This window comes from Mobula hypostoma, chromosome 20, assembly GCF_963921235.1.
Source record: "Mobula hypostoma chromosome 20, sMobHyp1.1, whole genome shotgun sequence".
NCBI classification, from domain to species: Eukaryota; Metazoa; Chordata; class Chondrichthyes; order Myliobatiformes; family Myliobatidae; genus Mobula; species Mobula hypostoma.
Genome location: NC_086116.1, coordinates 4,510,131 through 4,533,620, shown reverse-complemented (window position 1 = coordinate 4,533,620; position 23,490 = coordinate 4,510,131). Strand labels below are relative to the sequence as shown.

Sequence of the window (23,490 nt, the reverse complement as noted above, 5' to 3'; positions counted from 1 at the left end):
CACGTTGTCCATCGCCGTGGCAACGATTACTGCGAACTGAACTAAATTGAACTGGACTTTGTATCACTTTGAAATTGGTCATTTATCCCTGTGTTTATCATTGCTGAACTGTTGCATTTATTATCCTTTCGATTACTGTGTTGCTTGTTTCTTTAATAAAACTTCCTTAGTTCTAGTAATCCAGACTCCAACTGAGTGCCATTTCTGCTGGTTTGGCAACCCAGTTACGGGGTACGTAACATAATTGGGGTTCTCGTCCGCGATTTTGAACGCTAAATTTGGGACGGAGTAAATTGATTGGGTTAAAATTCCCGAAAGAAAGAAAAGACAAACAGCAGAAATGGAGGCTGAGGAATTTAAAAGGCGCCGACCTTGGAGGCATTAGAGGATGCCAGGAAATCGGAATTGGTAGCTGTGGCCAAACGGTTGAATCTTGCTAAGGGGAAGTCGACAATGAGGAGAGAGGAGATACACAGAGCTATCGTAGAGCACTATGTATCAAAAGGTGTGTTTCCTCAAGGTGAGCTGGGGGTAGTGTCTATTGAAAAACCTGCTGGAGACGCGGTACAGGTGCAGCTTGAAAAACTGAGACTCGAGCACGAGTTCCGGGTACGGCAGTTGGAGCGAGAAGAGAAAGAGAGGGATAGACAGTTACAGTGAGAAGAGCAGGAGAGAGAGTTAGAAAGGCAAGAGAGAGAGAGACAGTTGGAGAGAGAAGAGAAAGAGAGAGAGAGACTGCTACAGCGAGAAGAGCAGGAGAGAGAGAGAGAGAGAGGCAGTTGCAGCGAGAAGAGAAGGAGAGAGAGTTAGAAAGGAAAGAGAGAGAGAGGCAGTTGGAGCGCGAAGAGAGGCAGTTGGAGAAACAGAGGGAAAGGGAATTCGAGCTGGAGAAGTTAAGGTTAAGGGCAGAGCAGGGGCTCGTGCCGACCCAAGGTGGAGGGTTCCGGGCGACCCAGGTTAGGCTGGTTCCCCCATTTGACGATACCGACGTGGATCGGTACTTCCTCCATTTCGAAAAAGTGGCTATAAGTCAGGACTGGCCGAGGGATAAGTGGGCTGTTTTACTTCAGAGTGTACTGAAAGGGAAAGCCCAAGAAGCTTACTCTGCTTTGTCCGCGGAAGATGCCCAGAGGTATGAGGTGGTGAAAGAGGCCATCCTCAGGATTTATGAGTTGGTCCCGGAGGCATACCAGCAGAGGTTCTGGAATGCGAGGAAGCACGTATTTGGAGTTTGCCCGTGAGATGTAGACATATTGTGAGCGTTGGTGTGCCTCAAAGGGGGTAGAGGGGGATTATGACAGACTGCTACAGCTGATTCTGATTGAGCAGTTTAAAGGTTGTGTCCCTGAGGGTATGAGACCCTACCTAGATGAGAAGGAGGCAGCCACGTTAGCCGCCACTGCTAAGTTAGCGGATGAGTATGCGTTGACGCATAAAATGAAGTTTGCCCCGAGTAAAGGCTACCAGAAGGGCAGTCAGGACGGCGGGGAGAGTCCGCCGGAAAAGTCAGAAAGTAAGCCGAGGACTAGTGAGAAGGATAAGGTAGACCGGAAGCAGTCTGGCAGGAAGTCTTCTGGGGTCGTCTGTTATAATTGTGGGAAAGTCGGACACTTTGCGTCCAGGTGCTTTGCCCCAAAGAAGGAGACAGGAAAAGGGAAGACAGCGATTTTGACTGGCTGTATCGAGCTGTTAAGCGAACCGCTAGGGAAGGACAGGTCTGCCAAAGTTCAGGAAGGGCGCGAGAGGTTTATCTTGGCCGGATTGGTGTCAGTGAAGGAGGGGTTAAAACCAGTTCCAGTGCGGATCTGGAGAGACACGGGAGCGTGTCAGTCTCTAATACTGAAGAGTGTATTAGAGTTTAGCTCAGAGACCCAGACTGGGGAGGTAAAGGTCAAAGGCGTTGGGGAAGGGACAGAGTCAGTCCCTTTGCACCAGATACACTTACAAAGCAACCTGGTCTCTGGACTAGTCACGATCGGGGTGAGGTCCGAATTACCGATGAAAGGCGTGGAAGTCTTGCTCGGTAATGACATCGCCGGGGGAATCGTGTTCCCAGTCGTGAGATTGACAGGTCAGCCTGCCAGCATTGAGGCCCCACCCATGGACTCACAGGTTCATCATGGGGCTGCGGTAGTGAATTTAGCTGCGGTGGTAAATTTAGCTGAAACGTTTCTGCCAACCTTGCACGAGAAGGGGGTAGAAAATGAAAAGAAGGAGTGTAGTGAGACAAGAGGTAGTGAGGGAGCTGGGACAGACTTAGCATTAGCCGGGGGGACTTTATACAGGCACAGGAGCGGGACGAGGAGCTGATGGATTCGGCAGAGACAGCTCTCTCTGACACAGACTTGACAAGGGAACTAGTAGGCTATTGTGCGGAGGAGGAAGTGCTAAGGAAGAAAGGGAGACCAAGTACCGTGCCCGCAGATGAGGAAGGGGGGGTGGTGCAAAAGAGTTATGGGGATGAGGTTTTTAACATGGCCCACGAGGTACCCCCCTGTGGACATTTTGCGAAGCTGGAGGAAACAGTTGGTGGAATCATGAGAGGTTTACCGGCTGCCCAGGGGGAAAAATGTTATTGATCATGATCGACACGAACTGAGACGGTCACCGGCTTTTGATATGCTAACAAACCTAGTCGGTGTTAGCGTGGAAATCAATTAAGCTAGGGGCCCCCTGATAAGAGAAAAAAACCATTTTGAAAAGATTAGTATGGGATCGATCAGATGGGAGAAGGCTATTGTTTTGGCCAGGTCTACTGATAAGGTCTCTCCCTTAATCCCTGAACAAAGCCGCTCTTTAGGAGAAGTAATTAAGCGACTTGCACACGTGTGTTTGATTGTCCTGAGGCGATGCAAAGAACTGGGACGTTGGGTGGTATCTGTTACAATTGGCCAGCCTAGTAAACAACATCCATATAGAATGAGTAATTCAGTGACTAAAGGGCTGACGAACACAGAGGTGTGTATTGGCAATTTAATACGGCTGTCTGAAGCCAGCTTGATAGTGAACCTTGAAAAAAATGAGTTCGGCCACACGAAGGTCACTTACCTGGGAATTGTGGTGACACAGGGGCAGCTGGCAGCGATACAAGCTACAGTGCAGGCTATCGCTGACCTCCCAACCCCGACAGACAAGAGGGCCCTCAGAAGGCTCTTGGAGATGGTGGGGTACTGTAGGAAGTTTTGCAATAACTCTGCGGTCACTACCTCTCCCCCTCCTACTAAGCCCTTGCGAGAGAAAACTAAGTCGGAATGGGACGACCCTTGTTATTGTGGTTCGGAACAAAACCAAATGAGAGGTTACATTGATCGCAATTCATCAGTGTTTTTGGCCACTATGAAGTTTGCTAAGTTGGAGCCTGGTCTAAGGGATTATTAATAACACATATAAAAAGAACAGGAAAATGTGATGGCTGACTGCCTGTCAAGTTGACAACTTCAAATTTGCTGTATTAGCCAAATAGCTGATAAAGATGTATATTTGTGTGTATCAAATAATGTACTCATGTTTGTAATTTTTACCCCGGTAAAAATCCTTAAAGGGGGGGAAGTGTGACGAGAATACACATAAATTAAGATGTTTGCTGGCCTGGGATAGCATCAGTGGCATCAGCAGTTGGTCTGCCACCTGTCCTCAGGGGAGGGAGAGATAAGGCACACAATGAAGCAGCATTTGGAGGTGTTAATGAAGGAGCCATCAGTCTGGGTATTGTCAAGATCGGCTCCCCCTTTGAACCCTGAACTGTTTGAAGTGATGGACAGGCAATCTGGAGATGTGTAATGAAGGGATGGGAGAGAGAGCTGTCTAGAGCGGCTCCCCCTTTGAACCCTGAACTGTTTGAAGTGATGGACAGGCGATACCCCAGCAGGGGATAAAAAGGGACAGGTTCACTAAGGCAGGACACACGACACCCGAGGTAACGAGACCCTGGAAGCGGTGCGCCTCTCACAAGTCGGTGGGAAGTATCGGGCCATAAACGCACAGGGTGGAAAGGTACGATCAGCGGGAACCCAGTGTGTGTCCACCCTCGCTTGGGTGCCGGGTTCACTGCAGAGGATCGACCGCATCTGGAGGAGGGGTCACAGTCGTCAGGTGACATCACAAAGGACTCGCCTGAAAGCTGCTTGTGAGCAATATCGCAGGTCTGTGAGTGGAAGCCGTTTTGGAATGATCATTCGATCTCTCTCTCCTTCCCCCCCACATTGTCCATCGCCATGGCAACGATTACTGCGAACTGAACTAAATTGAACTGGACTTTGTGTCACTTTGAAATTGGTCATTTACCCCTAGACAACGATAGAGCTTGATTGATCCTGTTATCTTAATTCTATGCACATGTGTGTTTATCATTGCTGAACTGTTGCATTTATTATCCTTTCGATTACTGTGTTGCTTGTTTCTTTAATAAAACTTTCTTAGTTCTAGTAATTCAGACTCCAACTGAGTGATCCATTTCTGCTGGTTTGGCAACCCAGTTACGGGGTACGTAACACTCAGTTACTCTAGAGATGCTGGTGTCTCTCACAGCCAGTAGCAAGTACATAAATATGACCAGTTTTTGAGAAACAGCAGCTACTTTCTGGGACCTCACACCAATGGCACAAAGATAGATGGCATTAAAACTATGTACTCATTGGTAGTACCGAATCACAAAATTATGTTAACAGATTGAGCAAATGGGAATGAGTGGGGAATGGATTTCAAAGCAAACGTGCTTTCATTAGCTTTAATGGCAAGAAAGGATAGTAAAGGCAGACCTCTAACTAAATGATAAAAACATTCGTAACCTTAGGAACATTCGTAATCTATGAATCATCACCATTATCTGCCATGTTTTATGACCTGCTCTGGTAGCCATGGGGTTTATATGGCTAGACCAGTTCAGTTCCCGTCAATGGTAACCCCCAGGTTGTTGATAGTAGGGGATTCGGAGATGGTGATGCTGCTGAATGTCAAGGGACGATGGCTAGAGCCTCTCTTGTTGGAGATGGTCATTGCCTGGCACTTTCATGGCTCGAATGCTACTTGCCACTTGTCAGCCCAAGCCTGGATATTGTCCAGATCCTGCTGCATTTGGTATGAACTGCTTCACTATCTGAGGAGTCACAAATGGTGCAGAGCATCGTGCAGTCATCTGCGAAAATCCCCACTTCTGACCTTATGACAGAAGGAAGGTCATTGATGAATCAGCTGAAGATGGTTAGTCCTAGGACACTTCCTGAGGAACTCCCGCAGTGATGTCCTGAGGATGAGATGATTGACCTCCAACCACCACAACCATCTTCCTCTGTGTCAGGTATGATTCCAACCAGCAGAGGGTTTTCCTCCTAATTCCCGTTGACTCTATTTTAGTTAGGGCACCTGATGCCATATTTGGTCAAGTGCTGCCTTGATGTTGTGGGTTATCACTCTCACCTCATCTCTGGTATTTAGCTCTTTGGTCCATGCTTGGACCAAGGAGGTGATGAAGTCAGGAGCTGAGTGGCCTCGATGGAACCCAAACTGGGCATCCGTAAGCAGGTTATTGCCGAGTAGTTGATGACCCCTCCATTACTTTGCTGATGATTGAGAGTAGGCTGATAGAGCAGTAATTGGCTGGATTGGACTTGTCCTGTTCTTGTGTACAGGACATACCTGGGCAATTTTCCACATTTCTGGGTAGATGCTGGTATTGTAGCTGTACTGGAACAGCTTGGCTAGTGGTGCAGAAAGTTCTGGAGCACAAGTCTTCAGGACTATTGCTGGAATTTTGTCTGGGCACATAGCCTTCGCAGTATACAGTGCTTTCTGCTGTTTCTTGATATCACATGGAAGTGAATCAGATTGGCTGCATACTGACATCTGGGATGCTGGGGATTTCTGGGAGAGGTCAAGCTGGATCATCTACTCAGCATTTCTGACTGAAGTTTGTTGCAAATGTCTCAGTCTTATCTTTTGCACAGTGTGCTAGGCACCTCTCTCATTGAGGATGGGGATATTTGTGGAGTCTTGGAGTCTCCTCCAGAGAGTTATTTGATTGTTCACCACCATTCACAGCTGGATGTGGCAGGACTACAGAGCTTAGACCTGATTGTTGGTTGTGGGACCACTTTGCTCTATCTATTAATTGCTGCTTGCGGTGTTTGACATGCAAGTAGTCCTGTATTTGGCTTCATCAGGGTAACACCTCATATTGAGGTATGCCTGGCATTGTTCTCGGCATGCCCTCCTGCACTCTTCATTGAACCAGGGTTGATCCCCTGGCCTGGTGGTAATATTAGAGTGGGGGATATGCCAGGCCATGAGGTTACAATTTGAAGTTGAGCACAACTCTGCTCCTGCTGATGGCCCACAGTGCCTCATAGACACCCAGTCTTGGGCTGCTAGATCTGTTTGAAGTCTACCCCACTTAGCACGGTGGTAGTGCCACAGAACGCACTCGTGTCCAGTGCTCCTCGTGTGGCCTCCTGTATATTAGTGAGACGTGACATAGATTGGGAGACCACTTCGCCGAGCACCTACACTCCGTCTGCCAGAAAAAGCCAGATCTCCTGGTGGCCACCCATTTTAATTCCATTTCCCATTCTGATGAGTCTATCTATGGCCTCCTCTACTGTTGTGACAAGGCCACACTCAGGTTAGAGAAGCACTTATGTTTCGTCTAGGTAGCCTCCAACCAGATGGCATCAACATCGATTTCTCAAACTTCCAGCAATGCCCTCTCCCTAACTCTCTCTATTCCCCATCCCCTTTCCCCTCTCTCACCTTTTCTCCTTACCTGCCCATCCCCTCCCTCTGGTGCTCCTTCCCCCTTTTCTTTCTTCCATGGCCTTCTGTCCCCACCTATTAGATTCCCCCTTCTCCAGCCCTGTATCTCTTTCACTCTCTTTCAGAGTGTATGGGCTGTCAGGGAGGGGTAGCACCTCTTGTGGGGGAACATGTCGCGTCCTTTTCAGGGCAGTTTGTCCACCTTTGGTCCCCACCTGGCACTCAGCTCTCACCTGTGGCTCCCCGTAGCTGTTTGCATGCGACAGCGGCTACACCCCGGGCAACGGCTTCGACAAGCAGGCTAAACCAGGTGAAGGTAGCCGACGGGTCTCAAACCCTCGGTGAGATAGGGAGTTGTCTATCCCAGCATGTGAAGATAGACTCCGGCGGATTGAGCGGACGAGATCAATGGAAGGTCCAACGGTCAAGAAGGCGGTCTCTGCAAGTGTTGTGGAACGTGTAGAGCACGACAAGACACAGAAGATGTCCCAGTCATCCACTGCGCCTAGTCCCACCTCCAGCCGTCTTGACTCTTGTCTTGCCACTGGATCCAGATGGGAATTGGGAAGAGAGAGTGAGGTTGATGCTGCACAACTCTCTCTCACTTAAATCCAAATCAAGTGCTAGTCCCGGCACCATCAGCTGGCTGGTGGTGCAGTGACATCAGCGCCGGACTCCGGAGTGAAGGTTCCTGAGTCCGAATCAAGTCGGGCCTCTCCCGGGCACGCTTTCCATCCGTGCTGGGTTGAGTGTCGAGCTAGCGACTCGATCTCGTTAAAAAGTACTAATGGTGTCGAGGTCTTCATCGATGATGATGGACAAACCTTATCTCTTTCACCAACCAACTCTCCAGCTCTTTATTTCACACCCCCTCCCAGTTTCGCTTATCACCTTGCATTTCTTCCTCCCCTCCCACACCCTCTAACACTGACTCATCTTTATTCTCCAGACCTGTTGAAGGGTGTCGGCCCAAAATGCTGACTGTACTTTTTTTCCATAGAATCTGCCTGGCCTGCTGAGTTCCTCCAGCATTTTGTGCAGATTTCCAGCATCTGCTGATTTCTCTCGTTTGTGACTAGTTTAGGCAGATAGTGTTTGTCTACTATTCTGACCTAGATGAAGATCAGACCACATTTTAAGTAATTAATGCTGAAAACCAGGTAATTACAAAGGGTTCACAAACTTTTTCTTGCAATTTTACCTCCAACCCCACCACCCAACTCTATCAACAGGTACAGAAAATTATCAACATGACGAACAGAACCTTGGCCCTTTTTTCTGGAAGATCTAACTCAGGTTTATCAAATTATTAAAACATAAATAGAACTGATTCAATTATATTGGACCAAGGAATGCAAGGACAGCTTGAACTACCCAGTTCTTTGCTATTCAAAAGGAAATGGAAATTAGAACCTCACTTTCAACAACTTTGATTTCAAAGTCACAGTTAATTTATATAGTGATACATAATGTCACTGCATACTAACCTGAGGGTCATTTTCTTGCCAGCATTTTCAAGAAAAATGAAGAAATACAATAGAATTTATGGAAAACTAAACAAAGACTGATCAACAACCAGTGTGCAAAAGACAAACTGTGCAGATAAAAATAATACTGAAAACGTGAGTTGTAGAGTCTTTGAAAGTGAGTCTGTTGTTTGTGGAATCAGTTCAGAGCTGAGCTGAGTGAAGTTACTCTCACGCCAGTTCAGGAGCCTGATGGTTGTAGGGTAATAACTGTTCCTGAAACTTGGTTTCATAAGACTATAATATATAGGAGCAGAATTAGGCCATTTGGCCCATTGAGTCTGCTCCACCATTTCATCAAGGCTGATCCAATTTTCCTCTCAACCCCAATCTCCTGCCCTCTCCCCATATTCTCTGCATTAACTATACATAAAGACTTAACAACAATAAGTACTCCATTTTGAGTAATGTTGTGGGGGGGGCGATGACCTACCCAGGGAAAGCAACAGCGGCCGTGCCTCTGGCACCGATTCAGGCCCTGTGGCTCAGAAGGGTAGGGAACTGAGGAGAATGGCAGCAGTAATAGGGGACTCTAGTTAGAGGGACGGATAGGCGGTTCTGTGGACGCAAAAAAGAAACAGACAGTAGTTTGCCTCCCAGGTGCCAGGGTCTGTGATGTTTCTGAACGTGCCCACAACATCCTGAAAAGGGAAGGTAAGCAGCCAAAAGTCGTAGTACATATTGGTACCAACGACATAGGTAGAAATAGGGAGAAGGTCCTGAAAAAGGAATACATGGAGTGAGGAAGAAAGTAGGGCCTCAAGGGTAGCAATCTCAGGATTGCTGCCTGTGCCACGCGACAGTAATGATAGGAGTAGAATGAGGTGGCAAATAAATGTGTGGTTGAAGAATTGGAGCAGGGGGCAGGGATTCAGATTTCTGAATAATTGGGATCTCTTCTGGGAGAGATCTATGACCTGTACGAAAGGGACAGGTTGTACTTAAATCCAAGGGGGGACCAATATTCTTGCGGGCAGGTTTACTAGAGCTGTTGAGAGTGGTTTAAACTAATATTGCAGGGGAGTAGTGCTGAGGATGAGCTCGCAGGTTTACAAGTAGAAAATGGATGTAATATGAATGTAAGGAAGGACAAGCCGATGACTGGGTACATACGCAGATGGTGCAAAGAGTTACATCATACCACAAAGGCAAAATTCAAAAGGGCAAAGAATGCAGGACTGTATGCGTAGCATTCGGAATAAGGTGGATGAACTCATAGCGCAATTAGAGATTGGTCAATATGATGTTGTGGGCATCACTGGGTCATGGCAGAAAGAAGGCTATAGTTGCAAGCTTAACATCAAAGGATATACTTTGTATTGAAAGGACAGGCAGTGGTGTGGCTCTGTTCGTAAGAGATGTAACTACATCTTTAGAAAGAAGTGAGATAGGGTCAGAGAATGTTCAATCTTTGTGAGTGGAGTTAAGGAACTGCAAGGGTAAGAAACACCATTATCTGAATCATATATAGGCCTCCAAATCTGTTAAGAGTTCTTCAAGGAAACAAGAAGTAGGGTGGAAAAAGGAGAGACAGTGAATGTCATTATTGGGATTTTCAGAAGGCACCACACACGAGGGTGCTTAACAAGATGAAATCCTATGGTGTTACAGGAAAAAAAACTGGCATGGATAGAGGAATGGCTGACAACCAGGAGGCAGCGAGTGGAAGTAAAGGGGGCCTTTTCTGGTTGGCTGCCAGTGACTAGTGGTGTTACCTTAGGGGCCAGTATTAGGACTGCGACTTTTCACATTGTTTGTCAATGATTTGTATAATGGAATTGATGGCTTTGTGGCAAAGTTTGCAGATGATACGAAGATAGGTGGAGGGGTAGGTACAGCTAAGGAAGCAGTGCGATTGCAGCAGGATTTAGACAAATTGGAAGAAAGGACCAAAAACTGGTAGATGGAACATAGTGTTGGGAAATGTATGATAATGTATTTTGGTAAAAGTATCAACAGTGCGGGTTATTTTCTAAATGGGGTGAAGGTTCAAACATCAGAGGTGCAGAGGGACTTAGGAGTCCTCATTCAAGACACCCATAAGGTTAACTTACAGGTCAAGTCTGTGGTAAAGGCGGCAAAAACAATGTTGGAATTTATTTATTTCAAGGGGAAAAGGATACAAAAGCAAAGAGATAATGCTGAGGCTTTATTAGACACTTGTCGGGCCTCACTTGGAGTATTCTCAGCAGTTTTAGGCCCCATATCTCAGAAAGGATATATCGTCATTGGAGAGAGTCCAGAGGAGGTTCATAAGGATGATTCCAGGAATGAAGGGGTTAACATATGAGGAGCGATTGGCAGCTTTGGGCCTGTACTCACTGGAATTTAGAAGAATGTGGGGGAGATCTCGTTGAAACCCACTGAATGTTGGAAGGACTAGATAGGGTGGATGTGGAGAGTATGTTTCCTATGGTGGGAGTATCCAGAACTAGAGGGCACACCCTCAAAATTGAGGGGGTGACCTTTTAGAACAGAGGCAAGGAGGAATTTCTTTTAGCCAGACAGCAGTCAATCTGTGGAATGCTCTATCCCAGACTGTGGTGGACACTGTATTCCATCTGCCACTTCTTTGCCCATTCTCTTAATCTGTCCAAGTCCTTCTGTAGCCTCTCTACTTCCTCAAAACTACCTGCCCCTCAACCCATCTTCATATCGTCTGCAAACTTTGCCACAATGGCATCCAGTCAATCATCCAAATCATTGACATATAATGGAAAAAGAATCTGTCCCAACACAGACCCCTGTGGAACACCACTAGTTACCGGCAGCCAACCAGAAAGGCTCCCTTTATTCCCACAGTTTGGCGCCTGCCAATCGGCCAATGCTTTATCCATACTAGAATACCATGGCCTGTAACACCATGGGTTCAAGGCTTGTTAAGCAGCCTCACATGTCACACCTTGTCAAAGGCCTTCTGAAAATCCAAGTACACAACATCAACTACTTCTCCTTTGTCTATCCTGCCTGTTATTTCTTCAAACAATTCCAACAGATTTATCAGGCAAGATTTTCCCTTGAGGAAACCATGCTGACTACGGCCTATTTTATCATGTGCCTCCAAGAAACCTGAGACCTCATCCTTAGTAACAGACTCCAACACCTTCCCAACCATCAAGGCTAGTCCAACTGCCCTATAGTTTCCTTTCCTCTGCCTCTCTCCCTTCTTGAAGAGAGGAGTGAGAGTTGCAATTTTCAATTTTCTGGGACCATTCCAGAATCAAGTGATTCTTGAAAGATCAATATCAATGCCTCCACAATCTCTTCAGCCACCTCTTTCAGAACCCTGGGTTGTACACCAACTGGTCCAGTGACTTATCTACCTTCAGACCTTTCAGTTTCCCAAGAACGTTCTCTCCGGAAATAGTAACTTCACACACTTCATGACCTCTGCCACCATACTGTCAGTGTCTTCCACAGTGAAGACTGATGCAGTTCATCTGCCATTTTCTTGTCCCCCATTACTACCTCTCCAACATCATTTTCCAGCGGTCCGATATCCACTCTCACCTCTCTTTTACACTTTATGTATCTGAAGAAACTTTTGGTATCCTCTTTATCATCACTGGGTAGCTTACTTATGTATTCAATCTTTACCTTTTTAATTACTTTTTTTTAAAAAAAAGTTTCCTCCTGTTGGCTTTTAAAAGCTTCCCAATCCTGTAACTTCCCACTAATTTTTGTTCCTTTATATGCCCTCTCTTTGGCTTTTATGCTGGGTTTGACCTCTCATGTTAGCCACGATTGTGCCATATTGCCTTTAGAATACTTCTTCCTCTTTGGGATGTATGTATCCTGTGCCTTCTGAATTGCTTCCAGAAATTCCGCCTTTGCTGCTTGACACCATCCCTGCCAGTATTCTTTTCCAATCAATTCTGGCCAACTCCTCTCTTACGTCTCTGTAATTCCCTTTACTTCACAGTAATACTGATATATCTGACTTCAGCTTCTCCTCCTCATATTATGATCACTTTCCATTTAGTGTTCTTTTACCTAAGCTCTCTAATCAATTCTGGTTCATTGCACGACACCCAATCCAGAATAGCCAATCCTCTAGTGGGCTCAACCTCGAGCTGCTCTAAAAAGCCATTTCATAGGATTCTTGAAATTCTCCTTCTTGGAATCTCGCACCAACCTGATTTTCCCAATCCATCTGCATATTTAAACCCCCCATGACTATATAACATTGCTCTTTTGGCATGTATTTTCTATCTCCCATTGTAATTTGTAGACCACATCATTACTACTGTTTAGGGATCTGTATAGAACTCCCATCAGGGTCTTGCAATTCCTTAGCTCTATCCACAATGATTCAACACCTTCCAACCCTATGTCATCTCTTTCTAAAGATTTGATCTCATATTTTTTTTACCAATAGAGCAACGCCACCCCTCCCCCCGACTGTCCTTTTGATACAATGTGTATCCTTGCACATTAAACTCCCAGCTATAATCTTCCTTCAGTCATGATTTAGTGATGCCTACAACATCATACATGCCAATCTACAACTGTGCTACAAATTCATCTACCTTATTCCATACACTATGTGCATTCATTTACAACACCTTCAGTCCTGTAATCACCTTGATTTTGTCCTCCTTTCACATTGCAACTCATCCCATTGACTGCAATTTTGCCCTATCAACAGCCTCCCCTTACATTGCCTCCGTTTATAAACCAACTATCTCATCTTTCTGATGGTACATCTTACATTGAAATACAGGCAGCTCAGGACACTAGTTGCACCATGCTCAACCTTTTGATTCCTGCCCTTGTCTGAGATCTTACCAACATCTACCTTCACAACCTCTCCACTAACTGTTCTGGCACTCTGGTTCCCATCCCCCTGCAACTCTAGTTTAAAACCCACAGTGCAGCATTAACAAACCTTCCTGCTAGGATACTAGTCCCCCTCCAGTTCAGGTGCAAACAGTCCCTTCTGTATAGGTCCCACCTTCCCTGGAAGAGAACCCAATGATCCAAAAAACTTATTCCCTCCCTCCTACACCAACTCCTTGTGGTGGTGGTAGTCACATATTAAACTGTATAATCCTAGTTCTGGCCTCACTACCATGCGGCACGGATAGCAATGAGATCACAACCCTGGAGGTCCTGCCCTTTAAACTAACTCCCTGAACATACTGTGCAGAACCCTGTTACTCACCCTACCCGGGTCATTGGTACCTACCCAGACCATGACCTCTGGGTTTTTACCCTCCCACTAAGAATGTTGAGGACTCAATCTGAGATGTCCAGGGCCTTGGCCCCTGGCACCTGGCGGGCTACACATCATCCGGGAATCTCTCCCACAGAACCCCCTATCCATTCCCTTAACTAATGAATCCACTATCACTACAGCATGCCTCTCCTCCCCCCCCACCCCCCTTCTGAGCCACACTCAGTGCCCAAAATCTGACAACTGTGACTTTCCTCTGTTAGGTCAACCCCCCCAACAGTATCCAAAGTAGTAAATCTGTTGCTGAGGGGGATGGCCACAGGGGTACACTGCACTGGCTCCTTAACCCCTTTCCCTATCCTGCCAGTCACCCAGTTTACTGTGTCCTGCACCTTGGGTGTCGCTACCTCTCTATCACCACTTCAGCCTCCTGAATGATTTGGAGTTCATCTAGTTCCAGCTCCAACTCCTTAATGCAGATTGTTAGAAGCTGCAGCTGGATGCACTTCTCATAGTTCTATTCGTCAGGGACACCGGACATCTCCCTGCCTTCCCACATCCTGCAAGAGGAGTATTCCATTATCGTATATTTCTCTCAATTTATATCTCTGGTATCTCAGACTTGTGCTAATCTGCTTTGAAATTTGGTTTGGGTAACAACAACTGGGCTTCAAACTGTCTGAGTATCCACATACATTATTTTCTACTATGCTATGGAAGGTTAGGTTGCACATTACAAACAGCAGCAAATGAATCAATTATTACACATGCTATCAAACAAATCAAGAGGGAATAACTGCTCTATGATACAGTAATAAACGCTGGTGTGATAATTTGTAAAATGGGTCAACTGTTTTTGTGGAAGCAAAAAAGTCAAAATTGCTTCTTCCTTTTGCTGTCAGTTTTGACTGAACTTGAAAAACAAATACCTGAACATAGCACTTGATTTATCTTGTTAATACATGCAAGTACTTCAGAAAAGTACTGAATAAAATAAATAGGGAAGAATCCAAAACAAAGCATTAAGAGTTAGTAGGTCACAGCATGAAACATGGTTTCCTGAAACTCAAAAGAGATAGGTCAGCTGGGTGGGTGCCACAATCTGGCAAAACCTGCTTGAGAAAACACTGTCAAAGCAGCAGACAAAAATGAAATCATACTGTCTTCACCCATAATTGTCATGCCACATTAGTACAATTCCAACTGCCAACTTAGACAGCGTTGGCAAATACATGACACTCAACTCAGTGTCAACAATATAACAAAGATGGTACACGTGAAACATGATGATGTGTTGCAGTCAACTTACAAACCTTCCACATATACTTCTGAACTACTCTACAATCTGCAGCCTGTAATTTCTTTTTAGGTAATGCACTTGAGAACTGCCTTAAAGAACCATGAGATCCATAATCTGCTGAGGGCTGGATCAGTGGCATTCAAGTCTGGTGACAAAGTAGGTCATGATATGATCTCTGGAAACCATCTCAAGTCCAAAGTGGCAATTCCGGACTAAACTTGAATCACTGAAGGATGCTTGACAGTTGTGGCAGGGCTTGAGTGCTATCATCCCCTACAAAGTGAAATAAAGCGACATAATTGACAACAAGGCTTTGTTTCCAGGTGAGCTCAATGCCTTTTATGCTCCTTTTCACCATCAAAATATGGAGGCACCTTCACAAACTCTCAGAGCTCCTGATGACCCTGTGATTTCAGTGTCTGAGGCCAACTTGAGAGCACCCTTCAGTAGAGTGACTGAAGTGCTGGAGTGCTCTCCGACATCTTTAATCTCTTGCTTCAGCAGTCTGAGGTACCCACCTGCTTCAAGCAGGCTTCAAACAATACTGGTGCCTACAAAGAGCATGGTAACCTGACGCAATGACTATCATCCAGTAGCACTTGTATCCGTTGTGATGAAGTGCTTTGAGAGGTTGGTGATGAAACATATTAACTCCTGCCTGAGAGGCAATCTGGATCCTCTCCAATTTGCCTACCAGCACAACAGGTCCACAGCAGATGCCATCTCAATGGCTCTTCACCTAACCCTGGAACATCTGGATAGCGAAGATGCATCCATCAGGATATTCTTCAATTATTACAGCTCAACATTCAATACTATCATCCCTCAAAACTAATCAATAAGCTTTAAGATCTTGGCCTCAATACCTCCTTGTGCAACTGGCTCTTCGATTTCCTCACTTGCATACCTCAGTTAGTTCTGATTGGCAACAATATCTCCTCCACAATCACCATCAGTGCAGGTGTACCACAAGGTCGTGTGCTTAGACCCCTGCTCTACTCATTATACTTATGACTGTGAGGCTAAGCACAGCTGCAATGCCAATACTGAAATGTCGTTGGCCAAATCAAAGGTGATGACGAATCAGCATATAGAAGGGAGATTGAAAATCTGGCTGAGTAGTGCCACAGCAACAACCTCTTACACAATGTCAGCAAGACCAAGGAGCTGATTATGACTCCAGGAGGAGGAAACCGGAGGTCCACGAGCCAGTCCTCATCGGGGGATCAGAGGTGAGAGAGTCAGCAACTGTAAATTCCTCGGTGTTATCGTTTCAGAGGACCTGTCCTGGGTGCCATTATGAAGAAAGCACTGCAGTGCCTCTACTTTCTTACAAGTTTGCAAAGATTCAGCATGTCATGTAAAACCTTGGCAAGCTTTTAGAAGTGTATGGTGGAAAATACATTGACTGGTTGCATCATGGCCTGGTATGGAAATACCAGTGCTCTTGAATGGAAAAGCCCACAAAAAGTAGTGGATACAGCCCAGATCATCAAGGGTAAAGCCCTCTAAACCACTGAACACATCAACACGGAGCCCTGTCGCAGGAAAGCAGCATCCATTATCAAGCTCCCTACCATGACCGTGCTCTCTTCTCAATGCGGCCATCAGGAAGGTGGTACGGGAGCCTCAGGACTCACACCACTAGGCTGAGCAACAGTTAGCCACTAGGCTCTTGATACTGAGGAGATAACTTCACTCGTCACTGAACTGTTCCCACAACCTATGGACTTACTTTCAATCTCTTCATCTCATGTTCTCGATATTTATTATTTATTTATTATTATTTTTTTCTTTTTGTAATTGCTGTCTGTTATCTTTTGCATACTGGTTGTTTGTCCATCCTGTTGTGTGGGGGCTTTTATTGATTCTATTGTTTTTTGTATTTAATATGAATGCCACGAGAATATGAAACTTAGGGTTGTATACAGTGCCTTGAAAATGTGTTCAGCCCCCAACAGTTCGGTCACATAAATGAGTATTACAATCAAGAATTCTGATCAATTTAACTGAGGGTTTTTAATTTGCGAATAACATGCTCCTTTCACAGTAGAACCCAAAATTGGAAAATTATAAAGCATGTAAAACTAAAAACTCAAAACTAAAATGTCAACAGTTCAAAAGTATTCATCCCCCTTTGCTCAGTACTTAGTTGAACCACTTCTTGCAGCAGCACAGCCAATAGTTTTTTTGGATGTCTCTACTAGCTTTGCACAACATGATGGAGGAAGATTTGCCCATTCTTCCTTGCAAAATTCCTCAAGCCCGACGAAGGGTCTCAGCCCCAAACGTCGACTGTGCTTCTTCCTATGGATGCTGTCTGGCCTGCTGCGTTCCACCAGCATTTTCTGTGTGTTGCTTGAATTTCCAGCATCTGCAGATTTCCTCATGTTTGTGTCCTCAGGCTGTGCCAGATTAGTTGGGGAGCCGTGGTGGACAGCAATCTTAAGGTTTTTACCAGAGATGTTCATCAAGTAAAGGTCAGGACCCTGACTGGGCCACTCAAGGACATCAATTTTCTTCATTTGAAGTCACTCCATGGTGGTTCTAACAGTGTACTTTGGGTCATTGTCCTGCCTTCCCAGTTTAAGGTTTCTCTCAGTGGCTAGCAGGCTTTTATCATGGATCTCTCTATACTTAGAAGCATTCGTCTTCCCATTAATCCTGCCCAGATTTCCAGTCCCTGCTGCTGAAAAGCACCCCCAATGCATGATGCTACCTCCACTCTGCTTTACAGTAGGGATGATGTTACCTGGCTGATATGTAGTGTTAGATTTACGCCACACATACCGCTAGGTGTTGAGACCAAAAGAAGTTTTCCACTTTATTTTCATCTGACCACATCTTTACGGTATCTACTAAGTGATGCTTTGCAAAGTCTTTATGGGCAAGGATATGTTTTTTTTTTAAATCCAGGACTTCTTCCTGGCCACTTACCCTTTTTGTGCAAGACCTGAGAAATTGTGGAGTCATGAACGTCATCTCCAGTTGCAACCACCGACTTCTGCAGTTCAAGCAGAGTGACTGTGTACGTCACAGTAGCTTCTTTTACAAGCACAATTCTTCTCCAGTGACTACATTTAGAGGGGCGGTCTGACCTAGGCAGTGCGGCTATGGTTCATACGTTTTTCCCACTTCTTCATGATAGACTGCACTAAGTTCTGAGGTATGTTTGGTGTCTTTGAGATGGCTTTGCACCCTTCCCCAGATTTGTGCTTCTCTATTATCATTTCCACAACTTACTAGAATGCTCTTTTGTCTTCATTTGGTTTGGTCTGTTGAAAATCTACTATACTGTTGGACCTTACAGAGAGGAGGGTTATTTATTCTTATGAATTAATGGGAAACAGATGATCCTCCAATTTTCTACATCAACGAATTGGGTGAGTTGGTAAGGTAATATATAATACTGTACCTGGTTAAATTAGCATAATAATTACAAAGGGGATGAATACTTTTCCAGCCTCACAATTTTGGTTTTTAATTTTTGATAAGTTGTTGACAGGTTTTGGAATTTTTCTTTTAAGTTGACATGATGCACAATGTTTTGTAGATTAGCTCAAAAAATCCTACAATATATTTTAAATTTAGAAAATGAGACAATAAAATGTAAAATAGTTTGAGGCTAAATACTTTTTCAAGGCACTGTATAGTGTCATACATGTACACTGATAATAAATTTACTTGGAACTGTGAACTTTATGTGACGGGATCCTGAATTACTCCTATGAACTGTGCTCGTTTACCCCTAGCAACTGTGCTTTTGAAAAGAGAGAGAGAGTTATTTAACACTGACATGTTTTGAAAGAGAGGGAGAGAGGCGAAGATTAACTGTTGGACTGTCACTTTAAGGCACTGGAAGTAACTTCTGGAATTCTGCTGAGTTGGAGTTGGAGATGGTACGTTACTTGTAAGCTTGTAAGTTGCTATGGTAACCGAGGGCAGTTACTTAATGGACACTCAAAGTTATGATTTCCGGCAGGTTGTTGATACTTCTCAAGGACTTTTGCCTGCTTGCATTTCTTACACTGAGAGAGGAAGGAGGAGTTATTTGAATGACAGTTGGTGCTCAGCACGGGAAGATAAAATAGGAGGTCAGATGATAGACCTCAGACACATGTTTGGACACTGAATGAGCACTGTTGTGCCCGCAGAAAAAGTGGGTTTTGGAGGATCGATCAGGCGGATTGATCCATTGCTCCTGCAGTGAAAAGAGGAAAGGGGTTGACTGGTGGGGAGTTGTCTATGTGTCCACCCTCGCCTGGGTGATAGCTCCACCACAGAAAACCAGTCTCCACTGTTAAGTCACAGTCGGTGACTTTTAAAGGATTTCGAAAGACAACGAGAAGATGGACGGCGTCAGCTCACCTGAAGACTAAAATCTCTCTCTCTCTATCACTACTCAACTCAATACCACGAACTGAACTGAACTTTACTCATCATCGTAAGACTGTATCTTTTTACCCCTAGACTTAAAGCTTGGTTTTTCATACATATGTTTTCACACTTTCTGATATACATAATATATATGTATATATATATATATATATATACACACACACACACATACACACACACACACATATACATACACACATACATATATACATACACACACATACATATATAAAAATATCATTGCTAACCTGTTTGACATCTTCTACATTTATATTACTGTATTGCATAGTTACTAATAAATATTATAAGTTTATAGCAATACTGGACTCCAAAGTGTTTTCCATCTCTGCTGGTTCTTTATTCCCATCACGGGGTACGTGACATTTGAAGTTGAGCAGAATGGCCAACAAGTGTGAATTTTGTGTTCACTTACTGACAACTTCCCTGGTCTTGTGTCCCAATAACCCAGGATATCTCTCACCACTTTCACACATCATTTGATACAGTGAAATAGTGAGAGCAGAGATCCATGTCCAGACACGATGTCAGAGAACAAGCCTGACTAACAGGCAGGGAGTGGGGCATGGGGCAAAAGAGATGGGTGGTAGAGAGCTGTAGATGCCTGATAAACAAGCAGGGAGTGGGGCAAGAGAGATGGGTGGTAGAGAGCTGTGCCAGAAGATTGGCACAGAGGCAGGGGCAAATCAGTGAGCAGGAAGAGATCAAGACTCAGGATCTGAGTGTTTAGAGAAAATGACTCTGGAACTAGGGAATGAGGCATTTCCCCAACAACTGGGAGTCCCAGTAACACTGGGTTGTCATCACAGGAGCAACATCTAGTAAGAGAACAGCTAGCAAGATCGATCTGCAAATCTTCCTGCCAACAACGAAAGATCATTTCAGAATCAGAATCCGTTTAATATCACTGTCATATGTCATGAAATTTGTTGTTTTGCAGTAGCAGTACGTTGCAATGAATAATATTAAAAACTATAAATTACAATAAGAAATTTACAATAGATTCTGGTTAATTAGGCCATTAGTTAATTGGAACAGCTGCTTATTTGAGACAATTCTTAAAGAACAAAATCTAAATGTGAAAATAGCTGGGACTCCCTTCGTTTATTTGGGACACTCTACTACTTAATTACTCCAGGAGTGCTCTTCCCACTTTCTTCAGACTAAGGGTGTAGTTATGGGATCTTGCATGGGACCCAGCTACGCCTGCCTCTTCGTTGGTTATGTGGAACAGTCTGAGCTCCAAACCTATTCTGGTACTGCTCCCCAACTTTTCCTTCGGTATATTGACGACTACATTGGTGCTGCTTCCTGTACCCATGCTGAGCTCGTCAATTTTATCGACTTTACTTCAAACTTCCACCCAGCCCTCAAATTCACTTGGTCTATCTCGGACACTTCTCTCCTCTTTCCAATGTCTCAGTCTCCATCTCTGGAGACAGACTGTCCACTGACATCTTCTACAAGCCCACTGACTCTCATAACTACCTCGACTATACCTCTTCCCACCCCGCCACATGCAAAAATGTTATTCCCTATTCCCAGTTCCTCCGTCTCCACCACATCTGCTCCCAGGATGAGGCTTTCTGTTCCAGGACATCTCAAATGTCCTCTTTCTTTAAGGGTCGTAGTTTCCCTTCTACCATCATCAACGATGCCCTCACCCACATCTCCTCCATTTCCGGCACTTCAGCCCTCACCCCATTCTCCCGCAACCACAACAGGGACAAAGTTCCCCTTGTCCTTACCTACCACCCCACCAGCCTCTGGATCCAGCACATTATCCTCCGCAACTCCTGCCACCTTCAACAGGACCCCACCACTAAGCACATCTTTCCCTCTCCACCCCCTCCGCTTTCCGCAGGGATCAGTCCCTCCGCGACTCCCTTATCCGCACATCCATCCCCACGGATCTCCCACCTGGCACTTATCCCTGTAAGCGTAAGTGCTACATCTGTCCCTACACCTCCTCTCTTGCCACCATTCAGGGCCCCAAAAAGTCCTTCCAGGTGAGGCAACACTTCACTTGAGAGTCTGTTGAGGTCACCTATTGCATCTGGTGCTCCCGGTGCGGCCTCCTCTACATCAGTGAAACCTGACGCAGACTGGGGGACTGCTTCGTCGAGCACCTCCATTCCATCTGCCACAACAGACAGGATCTCCCGGTAGCCACCCACTTCAACTCTGCTTCCCATTCCCATTCAGATATATCCATACATGGCCTCCTCTACTGCCATGATAAGGCTAAGCTCAAGTTGGAGCAGCAACACCTCATATACCGTCTAGGTAGTCTCCAGCCCCTTGGTATGAACATAGAATTCTCCAACTTCCGGTAATTCCCTCCCCCTCCCTTCCTCTATCCCTATTTTACTCTGCCCCTTCCCCCAGCTGCCTATCACCTCCCTCATGGTTCCGCCTCCTTCTTCTACTACCCATGGTTTTACTGCCTATGACGCCCCTGCTTCCCCTCCCCCACCCCTTTGTCTTTCAAATTACTGGTCTTTCAACTGAACCTACAAGCATTCTTCAAATCCTTCCCCCTCCTTCTTTGTTCAGTCCTGACGAAGGGTTCCAGCCCGAAACGTCGACTCATCGTTTCCACTGATGCTGCCCAACCTGCTGAGTTCCTCCAGCGTGCTGAGAGTGTTACTCCAGGAGACTATTGTCGAACAGCTTCTAACTAGCGTCAGTTGCGTGAACATCATTTGGCCATTAGACCAAATGATGTGCACATTAGAACAAACAGTTTTTAAATAGTGACATTTGTGTGTATTTTTGCTCAAATTGCAGTGATTTTTGTCACTGATAGTTAGCGAGTAACAAGAGAAAGGCAATTCAGAACTGATTTGCTCACTGCAGTTTCAAGCTTTCGGGCTTGGAGATGCCAGAAACAGCTGGGAATGAAAATGAAACAACTGCACTACTTCAACAAGTTTGGAACTATGTATGAAGACATTTGAAGATATGGACAATCATCTTAAATGTTATAATGAAAATGAAGATTTGGAGAAGGCAATTGTCAAAAGCAGGGGGGTGGGGACAGGGGGAAGAGGGGCTGCGGAGTGGTGGGGGGAAGGGGGGCGGCGGACGGGGGAACGAGGGCTGGGGGCGGACGGGGGAACGAGGGCTGGGGGCGGACGGGGGAACGAGGGCTGGGGGCGGACGGGGGAACGAGGGCTGGGGGCGGACGGGGGAACGAGGGCTGGGGGCGGACGGGGGAACGAGGGCTGGGGGCGGACAGGGGTAACGAGGGCTGGGGGCGGACAGGGGGAACAAGAGTTGGGGGCGGACAGCGGGGGGGCGGGGGAGGAGAACAAACCTCAGGAAAAAGTTGACATACAGAACATTTGCAGTGCCACTTAATTTGAAAGAAAGATGTTAATCTATTGCTAATTTGTTACAACAAAGAATTATGATTGCATTGAACCTTATAAAGGTGAACAACTACAAGTGGTAATACACTTAATGGTGCCTTGAGCAGAGGCTCTTCCAAAATTGGGTACAATTGGTGAGATTAGCTGCTGGCAGGTGCAGGGCCAGTTCATCAAATTTTTAGCCCTACTATAACACTTGTCAGTCTGAAATTGAAACACACTCTCTCAGCTATGTCCCTTTTAGTGTGAATGATTGGAAGAACTAATTGGAGCTGCAAATAATACACATGTATGTTACCATCTTGTTAAGCCACACACTTTGCAACAGAGTCTTGAGATAGCTGTTGCACCATTTATTGCATTGGTAAACAGGCTGAGTTCAAGTAGCAGCCAGAATTGTTTAACAATTGCAAAGATCAGTATGGAGATTAGGTGCAAACTGTGCTGAGAAACTGGTTCACACCATACCAGTTTTCTGCCCAAATAATTATAGCAACTGTATACCAATTTCCACTCTATAGTACCTGGATAATTTTGGTGAATATGACCACACTGACTAGCACATCATTGCCACCACAGAAATATGTCTGACACCCTGTGCCCTGTAACATATCCAAATCTCACTGCGATGGAACTGTAAATAACATTCCTTCATACCTGTAAGAATCATCTGGGTAGGCTTTTGCTTCATAATCCTGTAATTCCATATATGCTTTCTCTTGAAATTTGTCAATCTGTGCAGCATTAATTAGGCCTGGATGGTCTATGAAAGTAAAATAAAGTATTGTTAAAATGCTACACATGGTTTATAACCTAAAGGAAATACAAATGACCTCTGTTTTGAGGCCGTGATGACAAAGAAGCTTTCACTATTCACAATCATTACACCATGGCGTTGAAAAGCTTGACTATAATTGATTAAAAATGAAGTCACTATCAACGATTCATCTG

The 23,490-nt window shown here is 45.2% G+C and overlaps 1 protein-coding gene across 14 annotated transcripts in view; it reads right to left on the bottom strand.

Moving 5' to 3' along the window:
- LOC134359288 (nuclear receptor subfamily 2 group C member 1-A-like) overlaps window positions 1-23,490 on the bottom strand; it is a 131,403-nt gene that overhangs the window by 4,832 nt on the left and 103,081 nt on the right. For all 14 annotated transcript variants that reach the window (XM_063072264.1, XM_063072266.1, XM_063072271.1 and 11 more), the window contains one exon: window positions 23,197-23,302. In XM_063072264.1, coding sequence (XP_062928334.1) covers window positions 23,197-23,302 — 106 coding nt within the window. The remainder of the gene's footprint in view (window positions 1-23,196; window positions 23,303-23,490) is intronic.